We start from the raw sequence: 21,836 nt of genomic DNA, 5'->3' as shown, positions 1-21,836 counted from the left end.
TAATACAGTTTTGGGAAAGTACGAAGCCTAAAAAAGATGAACACCATATAATGTGAAATGAATAAAGTCTACTAGTTGGCCAACCCATTAGGTAAACAAACGTTCATGAAGCGACCAATCATTCGGTCTCAGTCGTCTCTCAGGTCAGGGATCAGGCAATGAACTTCTATCTGATAGTGAAAAGTCATTTCAACTAGTTCTTACATGATACCCTACTTAAAATTCTCACGATACCCCCAGCCCCCCCCCTCTCCTTCAATGAGGGCTTGAGAAGGATCATGGGGTGTAGGAATGCTGGAGTGAGTGTTTCAACAAGTCTAGTATTGACCCCGCGGTCTCTGCCTCTCAATTTCCAGCCAAACCTTCACGCCCCGGCGCCCTCTAACACCGTGTATTTTAATCCAATTTCTTTGTGTCTGGTCTTACTTAAAGCCTTAAACCGTCGGATTGTTCATAACAAGAGTCGTTCTGATTTTATTGCAAGTCAACGTTTGTATTCCACATGCTGTAGTTGTCTTGACTGGAATGTGCTACAATACTTTATTGTCTGTTCTTTTTACAGTGTATCAAGCCTAAGTATAATCTGATTATCCCTCTCTCTCCGATTTGAAATATATTGAATGTGTGATTAATTAATATTGATGTAGTTTGTGTATACACTGTAACCACTTGAATTACGTCGATGTATTGTTTGATAACATGAGGTTCTTTATAGAGAAAGATGAGACGATGTAGGAATGTGGGATGGAAAGGAAGCGTGTGGAGAAGGGATGGAGGAATATAGGGAGAGGGGAAGGGAGTAGTGATGGGGTTGAAGGATGCGGGGAGATGAAGCTAAAGAGACGAAGAAGATTGGGGGATGAGGCAAGTGGGGCAGGGGGGGGGTATGTCAAGAAATTAACATGTAATTTGTAAGGAAAAATAATAGAAAATAGATCCTGTGAACTGAAACTGGAAACAATAGCTCACAGAACAAATTTCTCGGGGTTAGATTAGTTTTTTATTATTATTTTCTAAGTTGGTATGCGTTTAAGACAAGTGAATGATTACTGTATATAGAAACAAACATACTACCCTTCCCCCGTGCACCATTCTCAGCCACACAGATGCTTGTCACCCTAAAACATAACTGTGGCTGTAAAAAGAATACCTAAAAGCCAGTATTTATCTCGATGCAAGAAGACGAGGGTTATGATTAGCGGACGGCGCGCAAGGTCGGTTGATGATGGCGTCAGCGAGGTACACACACATGTTCAAACAATCCCTGCAACACACACACACACATATACACACACACATTGAGAAAGGAACCATATTTTTGTGTTATTATCCAGTGTATGAAGGATGATATAGTGCAGGGGAAGCTATGTTATGTCACTTTTAATAACACACTTGACCACTCACATCCATCCACGGAGGGTACACACACAGACAGACAGACAAAATAAAGAGAGAGATGCAGAAAGTAGATGGAAAAATGGACAGATATACAAACAGAGAGACAGGAAGACCAAGATTCAGACTCCCACTGGCTCCTGCAAGATCACTATCCTTTCCTTACATGCAGAAACACCCCATTTGTACTAACCAATAATATTAACAGCCATAGTCTGATTTCAAAGAATACAAAAAAAAAAACTGTTTCCTTTTCCGAGTTCAGCCATATTTCTCACATTATGCCATTACAATTACAACGTCCGTCCTCACTTGAGAATGCTACTGCTCTAACGCATCTTATGGCGCCTCACAGCCCTACATTACCACTTCCGATAAAACACCATCTAATGCTATTCGCTTCGTTAACTATACAAACCCCATACTTTAGTCTTTACCGCCTCTTCATATCAGATACTGTTTCCATGGTCAGTGTGATAATGAAAACCAGTTCATCCATCACCCCTCCCTTCTCGCTCCCTCCTCACCTCTTCCTCCTCCTCCTTCCAGCCCCAGTCGCAACATATGCCATTTATTATTACGCCACTGCAACTGTCTTTAAGTACCGTTTACTCCAACTTTATCAATATCCTTTATTCCTTCTACTTTTCTTTTGTGAAATTCTCCTTTTTCTTACGTCTTTCCACCCATTTTCTACTTACATTATATACCTAGCAAGCAACCATCTTTCATTACACAAATAATTCTTTTCCACTTTTCTTATCCATGATGCTTTTTGGGGCCACAGTCCATCACAAAGGGAAAAATGGTTATACAGATAAACAGACATATGGACAATTATCCTCTAGGGAGTGAATCTTGCTCAGTACACCACCGGAAATTTCAATGAGGCATTAGATACCAACCCGAGTCCACTCTCCCGTCATCAGCGTTCTACAGTACACAAACATTACAGAAACTCGTCTGTTTTATAGTCGCTTGGCCAAGGTGGTGATTTGTTGTATTTCCGTGAATGTAATATACGGTTGTGCTGTAGTTACCATAGATACTCTCTCTCTCTCTCTCTCTCTCTCTCTCTCTCTCTCTCTCTCTCTCTCTCTCTCTCTCTCTCTCTCTCTCCCGCTTCACTCTCCCCGTTATAAGACACGGAGACTACAACACGATAGTGAACTAACACACGACACGGTGTGAAAATAAGGTCGCCATACTCTGTTTCCTTGCCTAGATCACAACCCAGGCTGAAACTTACCTCTGCGATATCTCTAAGAACACCAAGACCAAGCAACTGAAACTCTGACGCAGTATTTTATGACATGCGGATTCTTCTCTCTCGTTTACAACACTCCGTCTTACGCTGACCGATCAATATAACACGAGGATTCTGGTCAGCGGCGCGATACTTGGACGACTTGAAGCAGCGGTGACGGAAGATCTGTCAGAGAGAGTTTTGTGACATGCAAGTGTGTGTGTGTGTGTGTGTGTGTGTGTGTGTACAAGAAACAGTATGTCAGGATATTGTTTCTGAGTGTTCGTAAAGATTCTCGCTTGGTATGACTGTTGATTTTTGGTCCCATAGACACACAGTTAACATATTCTGTACACACACACACACACACACACACACACACACACAGGCTCCAAAGAATACTCATGCTAGCTTTGAACCCTGAAGTAATTTGTAATACTTTTGACGGATGCGTTATGAAGGAAATATATGTATTAGTTCATTGATATATCTTTAGTATTATAATAAACTTGTGATTTTTTAACTGAAATTAAATGTTATTATGTTTCAATGTCTTAAAAAAAAGTTCCTTGTGTTGTTATTATATCAAAATGAGGTGATTATAGTCTTTATCACGGCCAAAAAAAAAAAAATGTGGGTTGTCATGTAGGAGAGATATTGTCATGGTGAAGCAGACAGCCCTTAACCTCGACACTCTCACTCTTGTGTGCTCCAGCGTGTAGCTCGTCACTCAGTCACTGATAATAACAATGACTCCGCTGCCAGACACCCCCCCCCCTCCCTCTGCCGGATGTCATTACCCCTACCCACTATATCGTACTGCGTTTTACTCTTGATTTTGTTTGTGTTCTTGTTTTTTACGAGCATGTGTGCGTATATATGTGTACCTGCGCGGTTGTGCATATATGTGTGTGTACTTGTGTTCATGTTTCTGTTATGGATTGAGGTGATGGTTTTAATGATTTGCTTGTGTGTATAAATATGAGGTTATTTTACATTTACTAGTATTTGCTTCTCTTCCATAGATATGTTTTTGTCCCTAACCTATGTCAGGGTAAAGGTAATTTTCTCCATTTGTTACAACACTACGGTAACTACACAGCCGATTTCATTCTCACTGAACCCTAGTTTCCCTGATGACACTTGACTTCACAGCCCGAGGGTCAATCCAGGGGTCGCATAGTTCATAGCCAATTTTCTGATCATTCCGCCACGGCGTCAGAAATAACTTCCCCTTAGCCAGCAGCTGCCCTCCCTCCCCCTCCCCTTCACGTACCCTACATTTAGGTCAGCTTTTTCCACTGTATCCCCTCTCTTGGTTAATATTTTGAATGAGTTGCCCATCTAACATTTCCGCCACAACGGTCATGTTAAAATCCACACACACACACACACACACCTAGCATCTATCTACCTCACTCTGGCAGTCACGATGTGTCTGTACAACCTGCCACAGCCATCTCTCTCACACACACACACACACAGTCTTGGTCAACATTAACTAGGTTGTGTACATACCCTCTACACCAACCACATCGTCTATCTCAGGCCAGCTTATTGTTCTCCCATCGTAACAGAAGACGTAATAAATCAACTGTCTGGTTGTTAAATGAGTGTTTGTATAACGTAAAATCTCAGTGTAATTTTTATGTTTTTTTTGACATTACAATACTACTGCTTCTACTACTACCACTACTTCCACTACTACTACCACTACTACTACCACTACTACTACCACTACTACTACCACTACTACTTTTTTAAGCGTGGCCTCCAGCCTCCCCATAGCTTCTCCGCCATTTTATTACCTTAATATTAAATACCATAATACATAAGTAGCTATCCTTGCTGTGTTGAGTTAGTTGAGCCGCAGATCTATGCAGCATTCAGTGACTTGCCTCAGTCAATATCTGCAACTGATGTCGGCTACTACTACTACTACTAATTTGTTATTATTATTATTATTTATTAATTTATTATTAGTAGTAGTATTAGCAGTAGTAATAGTAGTAGTAGAAGTATTTGTATTATTATTATTATTATCATTATTATTATTATCATTATTATTATTGTTGTTAAATAAAAATGCAAAATCCATGGACCATAAAAACCTGGATATAGACTCACACAATACAAAGACATGCGGGTGTATTTACGTCATGGGTTAAATCAATATGTGGGTTTGTTTAAGAGTTTTCTGATCTATGTTTAAATTTTCATCAATTAAAGGTTATTATTATCCCGTGAATTAACACCATGAAAAAATCAACGCCGTCATTGATGCCTTGTATAAACTGTCTGTAATGTCGGCCACAGGTCCCGACTGACATCATTTTCAGTAAAATTATTCCACTTACACTTACTCCAAAACTTGCCTCACGTTCACGATAATTGGCCATAACAATCCATAATTACCTTATAACTATGCATGATTAGTGACAGCATAAATAACGAGGTTTGTGGTTGGTCTACACCCGTCACGGTCACTGATTGGAGGAGACATAAGAGCGGGTCCTACTGTAATTTCGTACTCATTGGGGTGTTCCATATATGACGTCACGAGCTTCTTGAGACTGGTGTCACGCGGCTGTCGTCATCATACTGTAGGAGATGCTCTGATTGGCGGGATATTACACCATACGTTCGTCATCATACTGTAGGAGATGCTCTGATTGGCGGGATATTACACCATACGTTCGTCATCATACTGTAGGAGATGCTCTGATTGGCGGGATATTACACCATACGTCCAGACCCATAACAATCTGTTGCTTCACATCTTCCACCGGATGATCTTGTGATGATGACCTAAGATAATTACACAACAATATTTAGTCAATATTTAGTGATCTTCTGAAGGGTTTTGTGCAAACACAGACACGCTCGCTCGCACGGTCGCATTTGATAATTCTCTACGTGTTCATTATATCTAGAATTAAGGTTTACGTACATTAAAAAGAAAAAGATCTGAATGTCAATTTTTATGCTGTTTTAAGTAATGATATTTGAATCGGAAATAATTTAATCGCGTTTAGTTTATCAGGTCACCTTGATTACTCTCTCGTCGCCTGTGTTACCGTGTGTGTTCTACCAGGAATTTGTTAACGGTGTGTAGAACATTCTAAAGGGAGAGGCACAGAACAGCAGGCAGAGGAGCAGATCAACAAAAACAAATAACCATCATCACCCAAAGACACAGAAGGGGGGGGGGGGTAGATTGAAATTTGACTCTAATGAACGGACGTCGCGTTCCTCTACCACCAGATGTCTCCCTCAGCACTAATTTGTCACTCTGTCATTGTCATTATTTCTCACTCATTGACACGTTTGTATAAGACTACGTTTATTTTCTCTTCTTTCTCATTATTCATATTTGCATTCTTATTGTTTGTGTTTAAGAATTACTTTTAGATTTTTTTTTCTATTTCGTCCATGCGTCTTGTTAACAAAATTTAAGTATCATACGAATATTTCTTTATTATTATTATCATTATTATTATTATTATTATTTACTTTATGAGGACTTTTACTTAGGCAAATTTAAAATATAAACCAATTCATATATAAAGTTATTCATTTATACATCAAATCCCTCCTAAGCTTGTATGTTTACTTCTGGGCGTGACCTAAGAGTAAACAGGTTCTTCCCTATTATACTCGAGAGGTCATGTACATTCTTCAGACTTCACTACAACGTAAATTAAAGCGTTTTTGCGCCATTTTTCGGCGTAGTAACACCAGATGAAAGTAAGAGGGAAGTCAGGGGTCAGTCGTTGGTTCAAGGGTGTTGTTGATTATAACGTAAGCGTTTGGCCGCCCTGTTCCCTCATTGGGCTATAAAACGCAGTTGTTCTATCATCCTATTGGTTACTTAGCTAAGACTAATATGACTGCCCATTGGTCTATTTGTTATCATTGACGGTCGGGTTTTCTTGATTATTCAGTTGGTGTTTGGTTATTGTGGTTGACTACTGATCAACAGGATACTCTATGGTCTTTGGTTGAGTAGTTAACGTTGATTTGCTTGTGGTTTGGTTTGTCATTTAACGTTCGAGATAGTCTTTTGTTATCTACATAATGTCTTCTTTTCCCTTTGGATATTAAGTTCCATTTATTCTGTTTCATGGTTGGGTAGTTTTTAAGCTTAGTTACTTACGCTTGATTGTTGACCGCAGAAAAAAACTATTTATGAAGCTGTTTTACAAGTGTCTAATTACAGCTGTTAGTGTTTGCTGATGGGTCGGTTAGTTAAAGGTGAACTATAACCTTACTAAATGGCTAATTAAGATTTCTGTCCATTTCTTGATCTGTTAGTAGTTGGTTCTTTTAATGATGTGCCTACTGTATGTGAGAGAGAGCGGGGAGACCTATCAGTTTCCAAGTCCACTGAACAATTAATGTCACATTCTTTGAAGCTTTTAAGTATAAATTAGCTCCCACAGCGAGATTACATAACCACGTTTTAATTAATTCACCCCAGTAATGATCTGTGCAGGTCAGGATATCAACTTCAGTACTCTGCCGGGCGGGTAAGGCTGGCGGCCCCCTCAACCCGTCTTTGTGTGGTGGGAGGTGGACAAAGGCGTGAGAGGACTCGGGGTAATAATGGGAGGGCCACCATAATCTCTGCTCGATTACCTGTCGCCCTGGCTCTGGCTGTCTTTGTCCTTGTTGATAATTTCCGCCGCTGACGTCTTAGACTAACGCTTTTCGGCCTTGGGTGTGTGTGTGTGTGTGTGTGTGTGTGAGCCCTATAGTACATAAAATAAGAAACTCAATATTCTGATAAATATATGTGACCCTTGATAGGAATGGGATCCACCTACAGAAGTGTTAAGAGTAAACTGTCTTAAGACCTCTGTACTACTTAGGTCCTGAGAAAGACCTTGTTCCTATGACAACTTTCTTTATCACGTGGGGAACTGGTGCCTGGAGACAGTTCAGCTTCTACCTCAATGAACCTTTGTGTGTTGCTGTAAAAATGATCTTTCTCTCTGTGTACTGGTTTAACGGAGGTGCTCTTTGTATCACCTTTTCACACACACACACACACACACACATACACACAGACAGACAGACACACACACACACACACACCACACCATCGTCAGTAGGGTGTGTGGGTTTTAGTGGTCTCAGATCATGAAGGCCTTGAAGGTGTTGTAATCTGGCGACTCCTTCTGTGCTGTGGCCCCTAATGGTGGTTGTTGTGGTAGTGGTGGTGGCTGTTGTGGTAGTGGTAGTGGTTGTTGCGGTAATAGTGGTGGTTAATGCGGTGGTATTTAGTTAGGTGATGGTTATTGTGATTGATGTATTTAATCTGGGGATGGTAATTGTGGTTGATGCGGTGATGTTAATGTTGATCTGGTGTTTGTAATTATGGTTGATGTGGTGGTGTTAGGCTAGTGATGGTAGTAGTGGTGATTGATGTGGTTGATGTAATGGTAGTAGTGGTGATTGATGTGGTTGTTGAAATATTATTCTCATTATTGGAAGTATTGTTGTTATTGTGTTGTATTTATTGTTATAATGACGAAATATTGTTTAAATAAAGTTGTGAAGTTGATTTGGGTATTGTTGATATGGTATTGCAGTGTTATGTTATAGAGATTTCAAGGTTATCTTGTTAATATTCCAGTACATCAATATTATATCTATTGATGTAGTTATTGATAGTAATAGTAGCATTTATTTGTTGACTAATCACTGGTAATAATCATAAAGTAAATACTAAAGCAGTGCCATTAAAATATAATAGATGACCCCATTTTATGAAGGTAATGTACCGCTGGGTCATAACTTTTACGACTTGCCATACTGTTGGTAATTATCTGATGTTGTTCCGTAGTCTTGTTTGGTCATCCTCTCCATCCTCTTCTGGTTTATCTTTATTATTATTATCATTATTATTTATTATTATTATTTATTATTATCGTCATTATTATCATTATTTATTATTATTTATTATCGTTATTATTATTATTATTATTATTATTATTATTATTATTATTATTATTATTATTATTATTATTATTATTATTATTATTATTATTATTATATCCCTAACCTAACCTAACCTTGGTAACAGACGACACACATAAACGAAGGTGTTAGTAATTAAGTAAAAACAAACATTATCAGTATTCTTACGTTATAAACTTGTTTCAGGATTGACTCACGTAAAAGCGTTTGTTATTTGTTTTCATTAAATAATTCAAAGAAAATATTGTTAGTTTTATTGCCTTATATTTTTGATGATTCATTAAAGTAAGTTTTTCTTGTTTGTTCCCTTGCGTTGTTTGGTTTTTGTGTGTTTGGTTGTTTTATACGTAATCTGTCTGTCTATACCGTCATGTTTATGTTTGTTTACCTGTCAATTTATGTGTGACTGTCTGTGTCTGCCATTTTAGTTGTATCTCCTTGGATTCGTGAGTGTTTTTTTTATTTTGGTCAATTACTGTAATAATTTAAATCTTTCGTCTTCGTGTTTGTCTATATGCATATCCTTGACTCTTATAGTGCCTGTCCTTGTGTGTGTGTGTGTGTGTGTGTGTGTGTGTGTTCCTCCGTTGTACCTACATGATGGTACTGTGAGGCCAGTCAGCTGCACCGTCAAACATCTTTTTACTACTCAGTGTTTTGTTATTTTATCCTCACCCGTCTTACCACTTTCTTACTGCAACTTCCTCTCTCTGTCTCACTCTCTCACATACTATCTCTCTCCCTTCCTCCCTCCGTCCTCCCTCTTCACTAAACGCATTCCTCTCTCTCTCTCTCTCTCTCGTTATCCCCTTCCTTGCTTTACTCTCCCTTCATATTATTCTTGCCCTCCTGTTCCTTCTTTCCTCACCACACGCTTCTCACCTCTTCTGTCTACCTGGGAATATTTCTGACTAAGTTATTAAGTGATCGACAAATACCCATCGACAAATACCCATCGACAAATACCTATCGACAAATACCCATCGACAAATACCCATCGACAAATACCCATCGACAAACCCCAAAACACATCTATGTCACCTGATACACTGTTTCCTATCGCGTTATTTGGCCATGTGAAAGTGTTAACATATTGACTATAACAAAAAACAACCTGTCAACATTTTGCTTCCTAAACAAGGCGTCTCTGGGTGGTGCTCAATGTCCCTCACCATGAATGCTTTTGCTAATACAGTATATACGTACACGCGCAGTAGTGATAGTAGAGAGAGTTATAATCCACGTTGGTATATACATGATTTACAAGAACTTAACCCTCCTGTTTACTGAACTTTACAACAATGAAAGTGGATTAAGATGGTTTCCTGTCTTCCTCTAACTTGCATCAACTTTTTGCTTTATTCTACAGTAATTTGTTTTTTGCTTCATGCTGCATGCTGGTGTGTTCATGACGAAGTAGGTAGTCATAATAAGGTATATATTTTAGAATGGAAGACCTTAAAATTCTAGAGTTTATCGGTATTCTGATAAAAAAAAATTACGGCTGAAAATTAACTGAATCTCCCTGTACTAAATGGGCATGAAATATACTGGTTATGCGAAAATGTGGTGTAGTTACTTGAAAATATATTGATGTTCCGCATAAAGGTAGCGTAGTTTACCACAAATGCACGTTAATGTCGTGTATTTGAGGGTAAAGACCGTTTAATGTCGCGTAAATACAGTGTAGTGACAGATGGATACACTGTGATTGAACGTAATGTAATGCAGCTGCGGGAATGTATATACTGTTTATATGATATCTTTGGTAGGCGTGTCAGCTCCGACGAGAGAGAGAGACACACACACACACACACACACACACACACACACTTCCCACGGGTCATGTCATTCATTCACTCATTCATCTGCATTATTATCGTCATTTATTACTCCTTATCATTTCTCCCATCTACACTATCAAATGTTCTCACCCTCTCTCTTCCGCTCCCCCTTTTTTCTGTGTGTGTGTGTGTGTGTGTGTGTGTGTGTGTGTGTGTGTGTGCGTGTGTGTATCATTCTGTTATTACGTTTTTTTTTATTAGTTTTTCATTAAGTATCGATTTTTTTTACTATGATTATTTGCATATGACTTTCACTTGTCTCTTTTGATGCCACACACACACACACACACACACACACACACACACTAGATGGCAATTGTCCAGAAGATATAAGAAAATATCTGAATATCGGTATTTTGCCAAGACACTGCAAGGAAAGACATTGATAAGATATACCACTTTTATTTAGACTCTTAACTGACTTTCTCAACCAGGTTATTTTATCGTTGATTTTTTTTTATGGTGGATTAGTTTATTTACTCAGAGAACTTAGTTACTAAAGGTTAGGTACTAGTTGTTGCAGTTTAGATTTAAATTTCAGGTTTAGGGAGATTATATTATGTAGAAACTAAAAAAAAAAAGACCAAGCAGGTTTTGTCTGTTGGATGAGGTGACTTTACATTATTAGTCTTTTTCACTCTTATTTTATGTGCAGTTTAAAGTGGATTGTCTCTTTACAAACGACCTACGATACTGACATGACAAACACGGCTGTCCTTCATACAATATTTTTACTGTTTATTTTACCACAGTCATCTTAGCTGCAGAAGACCATTGAACTATAAGATTCTATTACGATTCTTTTATTTACATATTGCCTTTTTCTCTTGTCTATGATGTCATGTAATGTTGCCCACATTTCCACCTGGTACAGTTAGCGTTACCAATCCTCTCTCCATGAAGCGGTCACGAGTTTACACATCATATAGAGAGAGGATTGGCAATGCTAACTGTACCAGGTGGAAATGAAGGGCAACTAGGAGCTTCATTACAAGGACCATAATAAAAAAGTATAGCATGTCATGATTACATTGTTACGAACGAACACTGGTGGGATGAAAGTGATAGCCGGAAACAGCATAGTGTAGTTATACTTCTTGGTAACAACAACATCATCTCCTCAACTCTGCTCATGTACTTTCTCTTGTCACAGCAGGTTTACTCTTTCACTGCGAATGTTACTTTTTTTTTATGTTGTTTTGAGAGGACATTTATTTATTTGATGCTCATTAAACATTCATCTCCTCTATTACACATGCTGTATACAATAGAATCTACCTGAATAAAATTGGGAGGGAGGGGAAGTTATTTGTATTGTATTGGAGGAAATGGTCGGGTGTGTTTCATAAGGCGAGAGAAACTAGACATTTTGTTCAATATGTGATAAAAACCTCACTAGTGTTATGGGAAGGATTTTATCTATAGACAGTGCTAATTGCCTCATTTAGTGTTTACATTCACATGAGTAGAATAATTTTCAAGTCGTTATTAGTGTTTTGAAGGTTAATTTAAAGTCCCCATATATCGATCATCCGTCTGTCATTAGCGTCAGTGTAACAATAACAACACGGGGTAATTCTAGATAAACGTTCACTTGTCCTATACTCTTGGGTTTTTATGTCATGGGATTATGCCATTGAAGATAAGAACTCGTACATAATTCTGATAACAAAGGAAGTCATCCCAAATGTTTACTTATTTGATATGGGTTTTTTTTTTTCCAACGATACCAATAAAAATGTCAAGGATATGGCAAAGTTCATGATGTTTTATGAAACCCGTTATTTATGTTGTGGGTTATATAAGAAATGCCACGAAGTTTGTTGTTTATGTTGGTAATGGTCGTTGTTTACTTCCTGGCTGGCTGTAACACTTGTCTTACACTTGTAGATCAGTCACAGCTGTTGGGTCGTTGGCTATGGAGCTCCGATTTGTCAAAACTCTGCGACATCACCATGCATCTTGCGAACTGTTTATGACGTCATTATATCTCTAAAACTTTATGACGTCACCATACGTATGATAACCTGTTTTTGACGTAATCAATGCAGATTAGGCGGGTGATCCGTGAGACGTTCGTGACCCTCTTGCTTAGATAATTAACCTAGATTTTTTAGCGGCCCCGATAGACAAACGGTTGAGTAATTAACCTCTTAAGTGGGTGATCCGGGGTTCATTTACAAGCTAGAGTGGAGGACTGGGTTGCCTCCCTGTACACAAACTTAGACATTCAGCATTGGGGTGAATACACAGATCAGGTGTACTGGGATTCTGTCAAGGTGGTGCGTTGACCTTAACACCTCTCAGATGCTAAGAATCAGGGGATCAACACCTGCTTGGTAACGCTTCATCATACGGGGAAAACACCTGTAAAATAGGAATACAGTTATTATTATTATTATTATTATTATTATTATTAGTGGTAGTAGTAGTAGCAGTAATAGCAATACGGGTAGTAGCATTAGTTTTAAGAGGGGGAATAATAATAATAATGAAATAATAAAAATAATAATAATAATAATAATAATAATAAATAATAATAATAATAATAATAATAATAATAATAATAAAAAAAAAAAAAAAAATAATAATAATAATAATAATAATAATAATAATAATAATAATAATAATAACAGTTTCTAGGCGAGAGAAATAACATCATGAAAACTAATGTGATGAATTCCATATGATATCGTGTAAGTGATGACAGCTTTTATCTGACATTTGGAGTGAAACAACACAATCTTTAACTAGAGTTGTAGGAAATGTTAGAAGAATAATGCCTTGACGTGTAAGATTTGTGTTCCATTGTTCACGTAGATTTGTTATCTCTCTCTGCATCCTTTCAAAAACTACTGTAGCTTAGCCACAAAGGAAAACCCTGAGTATATAGTATGTGGAGAGACAATGATGCTGGTGAAATACTACGAGCCTAAAGTCATGATTCTGCCATAGTGAATAGAGTTCAGGGTCCAGGTACTAAGTCACTCACTGCCTAGGTAGCTGACTCGGCCACACCCAAGATGAAGGTTTTCCCGCGAATAGTTTGCGTAAGTTAAAGCTGCGTCACGTTACCCTAGCCTACTCCGTCACAACACGCCACCCCTGTGCACTTACCTGGCTCACTTACCTGGCTCACTTACCTGGCTCACTTACGGTATGACACTAGTGGTCCAGTAAAGACGCAGAGATTGTACTAAAGTTGTATATGAATTATATATATTTTAATTACGAGGACTATGATCTATGGTTATCCGCCACGCTCTGTCACTCTAGCGTGTATTTTTCCCAGGAGGAAGAAGTAAATAACAAATTATAACTTGACCACTCGTCCTTTTCCCAGGAGGAAGAGGAACTTGACTAGTAGCAATATGCCTACTCATCCTTTTCCCACACTGTACAGATTCACAAGAACATTTGCTTCACGCTGAATTTGTATGATTAGGTTTCGTATTTCTGTTGAAGATAAGGTGTTGGTTGGTGTTCCTTAACCTCCCTCCTCCTCCCCCCTCCCCCCCCTCCCCCCTCCCCCACTTGTTACGTTTGACGCCGGTAGTAAATGTATTTTATTTATTTATTTATTTATTTATTTATTTATTTTACAGGGATTAGCACACCCAGGCACAGGTCACTGACCCACATCGGGGCCTGGGGGGAAAATGTAATAATAATAATAATAATAATAATGAATAATAATAATAATAATAATAATAATAATAATAATAATAATAATAATAATAATAATAATAATAAAGAACCATAAAGAAATACAAAAATGAAAAAAAAATCAAAGGTGAGAAACAATATATGTATGTTGTGTTGTCAAAGTAAGAGAAACAATTGAGACCCTGCAATTGTGTGTAAATGAGGCAGAAAGTCAGATCATCAACCTGGGACTTGGTCACATATGGCAGCAGGGTCTACCATTAGACAACACATTATGCTTCCAATATCTTCCCAGGCCGTAGTACCTCCCTGTTTGGTAACTACCTACTACCTAATACTAACAATGATTAGACGGACAAAGAAAGATGCCAAGAATCACTATTTCATAAATTCATGTCTAAATATATGCAAGTTACTCTTCCAAATGTCGATGAAAAAAATCAGTTGAATGTCAACTCATTAAGAATCAGATGACTGAATGGATACAGCATTGACCTAATGTCCCAAGTTTAACTGGTTTACGCCCAGGGCACCCCTAGTTCACCCAGCTGTAAATTAGTAACCTAATTTTACATTTGGGGAAGTGTAGGCGGTCGAGTGCATCGTAAACCACACTGGCTTCTTGTGTACTGTAAGCTTAATGTAATTTGCCTTATCCCTACTACTTCTAACGGGCCGTCATGCTTGAGGGACTCGCTTGCGGTGTATAAACTGAATGTAGAATGAGAGCCAACCAAAACACTAGACCTAACGTAATATTTAGTGATTACATTACTATTGTTATTATTATCCGCTCTGTATCTGTATTTTTCTGGCTAAATAAACTTTCAACATCAATATCAAGTCAGTTATAACGAATTGCATATGAGTTAACGTTTGACATATATTACGTAATTTGTGGAATTTGTGGAACTTAGGATGAGTTTAATGAAAAATAATACAGTTAGTTCTTTGTGGTAACTAATATACTCGTACCCCTATTGTTTATCCCTGTTATAGTTGTTTAATGTTTCATGCTATGACTCTGGGGCCACACACACACACACACACACACACACACACACACACACACACACACACACACACTAACACACTAAATTTATACCCCAGAAATGATTCCATATTAATACATCATCTTATACATAACGACAAAAATAAAAACAACTATTAATTTCCCATCACATCAAAATTGCACACACTAGTTGCCCAGCTCTTATGTTCAGCGACTATAATATTGCTCCGTGATGGAAGACAATTATATCCTTAGGCAGAGAGTGTAGAAACCATGCTTTGTTATTGGTCCATGAGGGAGACGGTGTAAGATGAAATGTTGATTTATTATCTCAGAAATGGTTTTAAAGAGATAATGATTTAGATAAATACCTGAAGGGAGTGAGTGGTAATAACTGTACCATAATAAAACTGGTTGTTAATTGACATAAAAGTTACGAGTGTGTTACGGTCATGTTTTGGTACACCCAGACATTTTTTTTAAACACATTTATAAATTAATTGTTACAGTAATATTTTATCATCTCACGTGATTGGTGTAGCCCGGTTCCATAATTTTTGGGTGGGTTACATATGACTACCCCTACCTAGAATACGAATCATTCTGAAATCACTTAGTCTAACTTTTCTATCTTCGACTTGTGAAAAACTACTGATTCAGATTTTGCCGAGATTTGATAAGAATGTTCCGTGGTTCCGTGTGCGAAGTTTCTTACTCATTCGGGTTCTGGTCATCGAAATTCTTTTATAGTTTCTACATAAATAAATAAATAAATAAATATATATGCTTGAAGAGAGAATGACGATAAAAGGGTGATAAAATTCAGCTCGATATATATTGTAAATCATCGTGCAATAGACAATGTTTGTTTTTTTCTTTCAACATTTATTATCTTAAACACGAGATGAGAAAAAAAAATATTGAAGGCAGCAACGGTAAAGAATGAAAAATAATGGTCAAGTCTCGCCAACACCTAGTAATTTTTAGTCTTGAAGAAGCTTTTTTGCTGAATCACTACCACAAAAACTGTCATTACCTCTGTATCTACTATTTGACCTTCCAACAAGTACAAACAACTTAACTGTTGGTATCATTATTACCTCCAACAACCATCATAACCACCCCACTCAGTACCGTCATTTCTCTGGTAGTTAACGTGGCGACCTTCACAAACTACATCACAAGAGAGAGAAAGTGTGGTGTTGCACTTCATGTATTAGGGACAGGTGTTGTAGGGGTGTCTCAAAATGGTAATGCAGACGTAACCTTTGCAATTTCAGCTTCGGTTCAGTGATCTTGGACAACCCGGCGCGCGCCAAAACGTGATATGTTAAATGGACAGGCAACGGGCAGCCTTCCCCTACTACTTTCCTTGTTGCATATCTTTTGCATTCATAGCATCTGTCAACATCATTTATAAATAGAGTTTAAGTGATGGATAATTTTATTAAGTTCAAATAAAATAAATCGGATTAAGTTCTAAAATAGAGCACGGGAAGAGTTAGTGACAGTTCCTAGTAACCGGGTTTGTGGGCAACAGGAAAGGGTTGGTTCCTTTTAAAGATTTGCTCACGACTGTATACTGCGTCGACCTATTTTTTTTCTCGTCTTTTATCAGATGATTTTTCTTGTTTTTTATTCTTTATTGATTTGTTTTGTTGTTTTAAAAGTGTCTCCAAAGATCTCAGTCCACTTGCCTTTTGTACAACTTATTGTGTACCACTTACGTTGTTTCTTTGTTCTTGTGTCACTTGCGTATGAATAATAATAAAAAAATAAAGAGAAACAAAGAACTAAATAAGGACAGGATGATAAAAACATATATTTTCCATGTTTCTGCGTTAACAAATACCTCAATCTCTTAATGTTGTCATGGAAACGTGTTGACGGCGTTGCTGTGTGGGTACAACCGATGACTTCACGTAGGGGGAGGGACGGGGTGGTAGTGGTGGTTGTGGTGATTGGGTGGTGTTAAGCTTTCTTCCGGTTATTGTGAACTCGGATAAGACAATGCACATGTTATACCAGGGTTCAATTGGGGGTTTGTATGGGTATGACCGTTGGAAACTGTACTAACGTGGAAACCATTATGTGTTGGTACTACTGCTACTTTTACTACTACTACTACTACTACTACTCCTCCTATCAACTATTACTATCAACTACTACTATTACTATTATTATTATTATTATTATTACTCTACTACTACTACTACTACCACCAATCATACCACCACCACCATCACCACCCCTACTACTACCACTACACCCTTACAACCATCATCACCACCACCACCCTTACTACCACCATCACCACCCTTACTACCACCATCATCACCCCTACTACTACCACTACCACCACCATCAGCCCTACTACCATCACCACACCCAGGACCGGAAATAACGTCTCCTGTGACACGCCTTCTTACGTTTAGCAAGAACGGAAACAGAACGTGTGGATAAGATGTTGCCTCACTGTGTTCGCCGTGGGAGTTTCCAAGCGAGGTAGTCCCCATCCCGCCCACCCTCCCGCCCACCAACCCATTCACCCACTCCACGAGATTTTCAAACGTAATAAAAAATTTCACTCGTAACTAAAGAATATAAAAAATGCACTAAGCTTCCTGACTTACGATAATATACACAAATATAGCATAAAACAGCAGCAATGGTTTGAGTATTGACGTAACGCCTGCAGCCTCGGGACGACAACATTGAATAGAAACGTCGAAAACAGATTAGCTACCGTAATTTTATCTTCTAGCAAGTAATAAATAAATGTATCTAGTTATGGTAGAGTATTTTTTCCCTATGTAGCGAAGGTCCTAGAAGGGTTTTTGTTTATTTCAGTGGCAGTACTGTTGTGTGATAGTGAGGTAGATGAAGTTATTAAAGCTGAATTGTGTGAAAACTATATTCTGTAACTGAACTCATTTTCTCAATTTTAATTTATATTTGTGACAATCTCGTTTTTCTCATTAGCCTTTATTTGTTCTCAACTCGGGTTCTCTCGTAGGTTTGTTCTAAATAAATATTCTCTAACTGTATACCAGCGTGGAGACCATACATTTAAAAGACCTCATTAGAAAAGGCGCAACACAGCCTTAGGACTAACAAATTTTCAGACAAGAAACGACAATTAAAACCCTGAATGGTTGCAAGAAGTAAACCCAGAGTAATGTTTAGAGATGTCATAACTTGAAACTCGTTAAGTTGCCCTATAGAACGAACACAAGGGAGTACTGTACTTCAAGCAGAGGGTGGAAGACCTATGGAACAGTTTACCAGCTAAAGCCGTGAGTACAACCACAGTACTGGACTTCAAAACAGACATGGATAGACTTTCAAGAACAATGAGAGAATCCTACAAAAGTCATCATCCTGTTAGTTATATTGATAGTATACAACTTCTGGTTTGGGATTTGTTTTCATATATTTTTTACATCTAGAGAATTAAAACACACAAGGATAGATACACACACATGTAAGTTTAGCCCCTCGACCCGTGACTAAGCCCTCCACCACGCCCTGCTGTAACCAAACTTTTGTTTCATAGTATAAGTAATTGATATCGTGAGGAAGTGGAAATGACTTAAGTTTATTCAGGGTCAAAGGTAATAAGAATCATGATATTTATCGTCATGACCTGACATAGTTGTTGCGTCATGCTGGCTGTTGACCTCAGTTCTAACCCGTTCGTCCCTTTCTCTCTGCAGGTGACCTTGCTTCTGGCTGGGTTCGCATGGGCCCAGGAATCACGAGGTCACCCCCGGCCCAACGACCAGAAGAACGACCCACCTGCACAGGCCGTCCACGACCCAGCTGTAGATGACGACGAAGATGAATACACAGGGTCCCCTTCCAGGCACCAACCCACGGTGACCCGACAGTCGCTGTTCCCTGACGACGACGAGAGCTACGAGTTGTCCGACTCTGTGTCACGACCTCTGGTACGACGAAGGCCAGGGGCGAGGCGTCGACGACCGCTGGACCCCGAGAGACGACGGCTGTTGCTGCTGAGACGACAACAACTGGGTCTGCCCATCAGGAAGAGAATCAGGACTCGCCCCCAATATCCGGAGGACCAGGTGTGTGTGTGTGAGAGAGAGAGAATTACTTAGATTTACTTGATTGATTGTTATTTTGGATGTTTTTCTTTAACACATATATGGACATTTACAGTGAATGTTTTGATTCAGTTGATCAAATATGTTTTATTTTCTCACACTGAACATTTTCATTTTGTTGCTCTAGTTACCTCTGACTTAGAATGGTAAACAATCTATATTCTATTCTTTCCACTAAATGTATAGATCTTAACTGAACTAAGTGCGGGTAAATTATTCACTCTTTGTCATTTTTGCAGTCAGTGCTATTTACGCCTCCCTCCATCCCTCAGGTGGAGGAGACGCCACAGTTAGTCACCACTGAGAAACCCGCACCTACGTATTCCTTCCCCACCACCTCCTCCGAGCCCACCGTCTTCACCTCCACCTCCACCAGTACCTCTATGTCCACCTCCAGTATATCATCTTCCACTAGCACCACCTCCAGATCATCATTCCCGTCCTTCACTGCTGCCTCGAAGCTCAGAGAACGCTACAAGAAAATTCGAGGAGGCTGGGGCATGAAGACGAACATTAAGGACGAAGAATCAAAAAGTACCGAGGACGAGTCTGTAGAGCTCGAATCTACTCCGCTGAGCACCAGAGGCTTGACGGCACGAAGGAGAGGCGTAGCCAGAGTCTTAAATCGACCATTGCCACGGAGACTGACACCCATACCCGTGCCATCGCCCACGACAACGCCCGCACCCACGGAGGCCCCTCAGCGAGACAAAAGACTCCGCTACCGACCAGTCCTCACTCGGAAGAAGTCTACATTGAAGGCAAAGTCCACCACCGTCACGCCTTATACCACCTCTCGAATCCCAACCTATGAACGCGAACCACCCTCGTATGAACCTGACTCACCTGTCTATAAACCTAAACCATCGCGTTACGAACATGATTATGAACCCGAACCCGAACCACCATCCTATAACCATGATAAACTTGGCTATGAACCTGAATCGCCAGTGTATGAAGATGATTCACCCAGTTATAATCCCCGACCAAACCTCTACGAACCCAAGGCTTCAGAATCGCCCGTCAGCGAACAATATGAATCCGAGCCATATTACTTCGAGACCGAACCTTCCGCGTTTGAGCAGGTGACCGAGGCCAAGTACACACCGGTGCCCAAGAAAGTGGTTCTAGATCCACTGACCACAACACCTCACAGCAGCATTGAAGTGATTTATGCTCCCCAGGATGAAGACTATGATTCATTTGAGCAAGTGTATGATCCACAAGCGCCGGTGTATGATCCACGATACCCAGTGTATGATCCACGAGACCCAGTGTACACCTCGTTACCTGTCTACACCACAGAACCAGCTTATGATCATGACCCTGTTCGTACCACAGATCAAGTATATGACCAGGAGCCGGTCTATGCCTCTGATTTTAGATATGCTCCCAAGTCAGTCTACGCTTCAGGTCCAGTCTATGCTCCAGAACCAGCGTATGATGAGGAACCAGTCTATGCTCCAGAACCAGCGTATGATGAGAAACCAGTCTATGCTCCAGAACCAGCGTATGATGAGGAACCAGTCTATGCTCCAGAACCAGCGTATGATGAGGAACCAGTCTATGCTCCAGAACCAGCGTATGATGAGGAACCAGTCTATGCTCCAGAACCAGCGTATGATGAGGACAGCCAGGAGTATCTAGATGATGACTATGAGGACAAGCCTGGGGTAAGTGAGTCTTGTTTTGTTGAGGTTTTGATGTAGAGTTTCGTCATCTATAAAACTCCCTGGTGTGCCCTTCCCTGCTCTTAGGTGTTACAGGCAATGTTTCTACTCTCTTCTCTCCCCACAGCATAGTCCATAACAACCTTGAATATCCCAGAAAATAGTTAACGTAAATAAAAGATAATAAATAAGTAGTTATCCATAAAAGTGTTCAATCATTTCCTAACTCAGCTACGACATGCAATTACCGATTTTTTATTCATTTCCAAAACGTATCATTTCCTTTCTGTAATGTTTTATGTATGATTATTGCATCTAATATATACCATTAGTTCATAAATTAATAAGGACATTTTCTTTGTTTTATCTCTGTGATTATATTGTCAATGTTTTCGCTTTTATTACGTTTCCAAATTCAATCTTCCACAACCTTGATCTATATATATTCTCTCTAGTTTGTTTCTTTAACTCACTAATAATAGAACATTCACTAACTTACGTACTTCAAAAAGAGCCATTCTAAATTCCTCAGCATTTTAACAACACTTTCTACGTTTTTTAGGGTCACAAAACAATATCATTTTTTTGTTTTTGTGGTGTAGATTTTTATAATAGACTCCTAGATCAACATCACTTCAACTCCCCCTAAAAATATATATATCTTTTCACATCCCGACAGCTCAGGAGGGGAGTGGGTGGGGTGGGGAGGGGAATGGGTGGGTAGGAAGGGGTCAGGGGTGGAGTGGGTGGGATGGAAGGGGAGTGGGTGGGTAGGAAGGGGTCAGGGATAGAGTGGGTGGGGTGGGAGGGGAGTGGGTGGGTAGGAAGGGGTCAGGGATAGAATGGGTGGGGTGGAAGGGAGGTAACTCGTCATGGCTCAAGTTACCTGTTATT

At 39.3% G+C, this 21,836-nt stretch overlaps 1 protein-coding gene across 3 annotated transcripts in view; it reads left to right on the top strand.

The window, feature by feature from the left end:
* Positions 1–21,836, top strand: part of LOC121871402 (adhesive plaque matrix protein-like) — a 39,994-nt gene that overhangs the window by 5,705 nt on the left and 12,453 nt on the right. The window contains exons 2-4 of one of the 3 annotated variants that reach the window (XM_042373647.1): positions 18,862–19,233; positions 19,512–20,720; positions 20,757–20,945. In XM_042373647.1, the coding sequence (XP_042229581.1) occupies positions 18,862–19,233; positions 19,512–20,720; positions 20,757–20,945 (1,770 nt within the window). Of the gene's footprint in view, positions 1–18,861; positions 19,234–19,511; positions 20,946–21,836 lie in introns of all 3 variants that reach the window. The other 2 variants (XM_042373645.1, XM_042373644.1) reach the window with 2 other exon arrangements.

The sequence above is a fragment of the Homarus americanus genome, unplaced genomic scaffold, assembly GCF_018991925.1.
Source record: "Homarus americanus isolate GMGI-L3 unplaced genomic scaffold, GMGI_Hamer_2.0 scaffold45698, whole genome shotgun sequence".
Taxonomy (NCBI): domain Eukaryota; kingdom Metazoa; phylum Arthropoda; class Malacostraca; order Decapoda; family Nephropidae; genus Homarus; species Homarus americanus.
Note: the sequence above shows the minus strand (reverse complement) of the source record. Positions and strands in the feature narration are given on the sequence as shown.